General features: G+C 49.5%; 2 protein-coding genes across 2 annotated transcripts in view; one reads left to right on the forward strand and one right to left on the reverse strand.

Annotated features, from left to right (window-relative positions):
• Window positions 1–5,000, reverse strand: part of LOC143041772 (lysosome membrane protein 2-like) — a 172,881-nt gene that overhangs the window by 80,957 nt on the left and 86,924 nt on the right. The window lies entirely within an intron of this gene.
• Window positions 3,227–5,000, forward strand: part of LOC143041753 (uncharacterized) — a 3,002-nt gene continuing 1,228 nt past the window's right edge. The window contains exons 1-2 of the mRNA XM_076213774.1: window positions 3,227–3,516; window positions 4,649–5,000. The exon at window positions 4,649–5,000 is cut by the window's right edge and continues 396 nt beyond it. Of these exons, the coding sequence (XP_076069889.1) occupies window positions 3,227–3,516; window positions 4,649–5,000 (642 nt within the window). The remainder of the gene's footprint in view (window positions 3,517–4,648) is intronic.

Below are 5,000 nucleotides of genomic sequence, written 5' to 3' on the forward strand. Positions count from 1 at the left end.
GTCGATCATGAGTCCAACACGTGATCCAAAGACCAAGGTGAACACACACACACACACACACACACACACACACACACACACACACACACACACACACACACACACACACACACACACACACACACACACACACACACACACTCTCTCTCTCTCTCTCTCTCTCTCTCTCTCTCTCTCTCTCTCAGTCCTACAGTTTTGAGCTCCGTGCTCTTTGTTAGATTCCGGCAGTGTTATTGTGTTCCAACCCTTCGTTGTGCGCTGTGAGATATTATAAGACCACCTCTACCATTTTTTGTCATCACGGTGTGTGAACATTAACTAATTTAGTCTATAGCTGTGAAAACATTATCCCTCCGACCTTCCTGGTCAGGGGCGGCCAAGTCTGCGCATACGCAGTAAGAGGTTTGTGACGACATGGATGAATCGCTCTCCCCGCATACTGCCTCATAAATCCTGAACTCCTGTGAATAATCTTAACGTGTGGTAATCATGGACTACTCAGGGCCACAGGCTATTGCCATCGTTGAAGCCGATCTCGCTATGAGTGACGATGAAGACCCAATTAACATATGGCCCCCACTTACGACTTACAACCATTACGCTCAAGGAAATTCTCCTGCATCTGGCAACTCTGCACCACAACTATTTACCCCCTCTAAACGCACTCTAAATGAAGTCTCCAATAATAGCAGCCCACCACCTTCTCCTGCTGCTAAATCATCGAAGAAGAATCCAATGACAGAGCCACAAGCTTATGATATCACACCATCTCCCACCCCGACCCCCCCAATCGCGTCCTATACTTCGCCGTCACAGGCTCCTGCCTTTGCTCCCAGAGAGAAATATGTCAAATTAACTTTCCCTGACAACTCAAGCTGTGACGTGAAACTTCGGTGGCTCTCCAACGTTGCCAAGTCTTTCCGTCTCGATCGTGAGCTGGCTGAGGTGAAGATGTCAGCTATTACATCTCGTTTCGTCTATGTTTCAAGACAACGACAAGACATCATTAAAAGTATCACGAGTGGGGAAATATTATCTTTACGCCTAGTCATCCAGGACTCCACGGAAAGACCACGTAAATTCCCTACATACCTCCTCACTCGATACCCTGTCAGCATCGATGCCTCTCATGCCAAGGAATATCCAGGGATACATACAGCTCGCAGATTCGTCCAAAATGGGACGCCAATCAACCGACTAGTCATCACGTGGAGCCTATTTGAACCACCACCGCCTACCTTAGAGTTCCCCTTCCTACCTTTCCTCCCTCCCTGTGAGCATCGCAAAATGAAAGATGAAATTCCATGGTGCTATAACTGCTGGGGCTTCAAACATATCTCAAGATACTGCTCCGCTCCCGCAAAGTGTGCCTGGTGCGCGGAGAATCATGACACTCGTTCCTGCTCTCACCGCCCACCCACTCCACCCACCACGTCCGACGACTCCGCATTTACCTCAGAACCTTCCATATCCCCACCACCAGACACATCCCGATGGAAGTGCCCCCGATGCCATAAAACAGGGGTCAACGTTTGGCATGGCTGTACTAAGCGAACACCCACGGCCACTTCCCAAAGACTTGGACCACCATTATCATTACTACCACCACCACTTCCAGCCCTCTCTCTCACGACGCCCAGCCCCACGGACTCTGCTGAAGTACAAGTTCTTCGCCAAGCTTTTGCATCTCTCAAATCCTGCTGTTCAGCCCCCACGAAGTGATTCGATGCCATAGATGCCCGTATCGAAAGCTTAATTAAACAACAGGCTGGTACAGCAGCAACCTCTCTTGTTAGTCTAGTTGAATCTCACAAAGCTGTTATCATCTCTGCCACAGCCCTTACAGAGTGACTTGATACAGTTGCCTCCCATCTAGGGAAGCTCTCATCACCTTTAAACTCTTCCACCCATGCTCCGCCTGGCAGCGCCCACATTCAAACACCAACCACATCCGGCCCTCGCAAAGCGGATAGTAATAAAATTCTCTGATCTCGCATCGCTTCGCGTCATCTCTTGGAATGATTTCGGAATAAACCATAACAGAAAACTCACTGCACTCAAGACATACGTCCATCGCCATCACCTCCAGATCATATTTATTCAAGAAGCTTTTCCAGGTGGTGCTCAGCCATGCGACACAGCACCTACGCTGTCTGGCTATGTCTCGTACATACATCCAGTCAGGAATGGCCTCATTACTTACATCCACACCTCCATGCCACACAAGCTCCTTCGATGCTCCAGGGATACTACTATGACCTTTCAGTTAATTGAAGTCACTGTGGGCAATGGTAAACTTCGACTTTGCAACGTATACGTTGCCCCTGGTGTTATTAATCTTGTTGCCCTCCCAGTACCTACAAATCGTGGAATGGTTTATATGGGGGATTTCAACGCTCGACATCCTGCTCTTGGTGATGCCTCCCCTGTCCCCAACCGTAGTGGAATCCCTCTACTCAACTACATACATCGGTACCGACTCACACGATGGGAAACTGGTGGAGCCACACATGCACGTGGAGGCACAGTTGACCACATCATCACGTCTGGCCTCGTGCCATCCCGTGTCGCCTGTCAATCAATTCCTTCTCTCTTCTCCGACCATATTGCTCTTAGTTTATACTACTCCATACCATCTCGGATTCCAACTCCTCATCACCGGACCCGTATATCCATTCCTCCTAAATATTGCCCTACGTATATTTCGTACATCTCTAGTCTCCTTCCCACATTTGACTTCCTATCCCCCGACGCACTATACACGTCCTTAGTGAATACCACACACGACTTCTACAGCCGCTATGTAACCAAAGCTCACCTACCACGGCGCTCTGTACCTCACTCATGTACTTTGGACCTCCGTATTATCCAAGCGGAGAGAGCTACACAGACTACTGGTCATACTTTTCAGACGCAACCCACACCTGATTCTTTACATCAGTACCAAATAGCACGGGATAATATGGTCGCCCTCCAGAACTGTGCCTACACAGAGTCTTGGCAGAAATACACTGATTCCATAAATCACCAGACTAGTATCGCGACCATGTGGCGCCTTGTAAAAAGGGTCGTTAAGAAGCAACCTCCCAGCGCCCTCCATCACAGTCCAGACGCCTACGCCCAGGACCTCATTACTTTATGGTCGTCACAGTCACAGACTAACAATCTTCCTACGCATATCCAAGAGGCACTCTCCACTCGTCGCAACACCCGTAATCTCCACCTTATGGCTGCACTTCTCTACCCAGATGAAGAAGACAACGTCCCGATTACGGAGAAGGAATTACGACCAGCCATGACTAGTACAGAAACTTCTGCCCCCGGGGATGACGGCATTACATACCAAGCGACCAACTTCTACTGGAAGTTCTTGGCAACCCCCTCCTTCGTCTTTTCAACCTCTGCCTCCTCCGAGGACATGTGCCTGCAGCCTGGACTTCAAGCACGATTGTTCCGATACCGAAAACAGGTACTTATAAATTCAGACCCATTTCCCTTACTTCATGCTTCAGCAAGGTGCTTGAACGCATCATCCTTGCCCGACTCATGCATCGTCTACAAGGTCAACTCTCCCCGCAGATTGGTTTCCTCTCACATCGAAGTACGCACCACTGCCTTACTGAGCTCTACACCCGTATATTCCCACCAACGTAGTTGCCTTCCTGGACCTCAAAAGTGCTTTGGATGCAGGCAACTATGAAATAATTCTTGACCAGCTGATTACCTTTGGAGTGCAAGGAAACCTTCTCCCCTGGATTCGGGGATATCTGAGTAACAGGAAGTCACGTGGTCTCTTTCGAGGTGTGTGCAGTTCCTACGAGCAGTTCGAACTCGGTACCCCGCAAGGTGGCGTACTAAGTCCATTTCTTTTTAACGTCTTGATGCACCGCTTACTCTCACTTCTTCCTAACGTTCCCGGTACAACCCTTCTCTGCTACGCGGACGACATCTGCATCCATTCCAACTCGCCCGCTGACCCCCAATTCGTCCTCAATGGCTTCTACACGTCAACTACCGCTTGTGGTCTCATCATTTCCCCTGAGAAGAGCAGAATATTTTCATCTCGTACTCTCCAAGCACTACCGACGTTCAACATGGGAGGTGATGCTATCCCTCATTGCACACAGTACACATACCTTGGAGTACCAGCCCGGATCACTCCAGCCATACCGACTCGACAACGTACCCATCCTCTTGTTAATGATCCCCTTGATCGTCTGCAGGCCCGTTTTACCCCCATCAAGTGGCTTGCCACAAATTCCACCGGCGTTTCATTACCAATGGTCAGGACTCTATAGACCACATTTCTTCGATCACTCGTTGACTACTTATCACCTGCCCTTTGTCAATTTCCCAGGAGAGCTTTGGAACCTCTCGAAAAATTCTAAAAAAGAATAATGAGAATTATCTTAGGTTGCCCTCCTTCGACTCGCATCGTTAACATGCAAAGTGAACTTGGTCTACCCTCGCTCGTAGAGAGAATATATGCTAATATGGCCATTCTCTCTGTAAAATGCCTCCGATCGCCCTAACTGTCCCCAAAGTTTATTGCTACCATCAGAGCGTCGCTCGAACCTGACGGTGCACCCCGCCTCCCACCTCGACCGGGAGGCTGCAACCTCGTCACTACAGTGTGCAACACACTCAGAAACCTTGACCTCCACGTCCCTGAAGAAACGGTTGAACCCGACTTGCCCCCGTGGCGAATCTCCCTCCCTAACGTCACCTTCACACCAACCTCCAAAGATGACCTTCCTGCACTTCAAAAGCAACTAGCATTAGAGACCATCGACAGCGTATCCTCAAAGATCCCCGCAGCGCATGTCATCTACGTGGATGGCTCAGTACAGGCTGATGGAAGAGCAGCGTGTGCCATGTACTCACCCACCTTACAGCCACCTGTGGAAGCTGGATGGATTGGCCGCAGGTTACCTGTCACATCAAGCTCCACGTTTTGTGAGCTACACGGAATCCTCGACGCAGTAACATATCTTGTAGAC

This window comes from Oratosquilla oratoria, chromosome 32, assembly GCF_046742065.1.
Source record: "Oratosquilla oratoria isolate Oo_2021 chromosome 32, ASM4674206v1, whole genome shotgun sequence".
In the NCBI taxonomy this organism is placed as follows: domain Eukaryota; kingdom Metazoa; phylum Arthropoda; class Malacostraca; order Stomatopoda; family Squillidae; genus Oratosquilla; species Oratosquilla oratoria.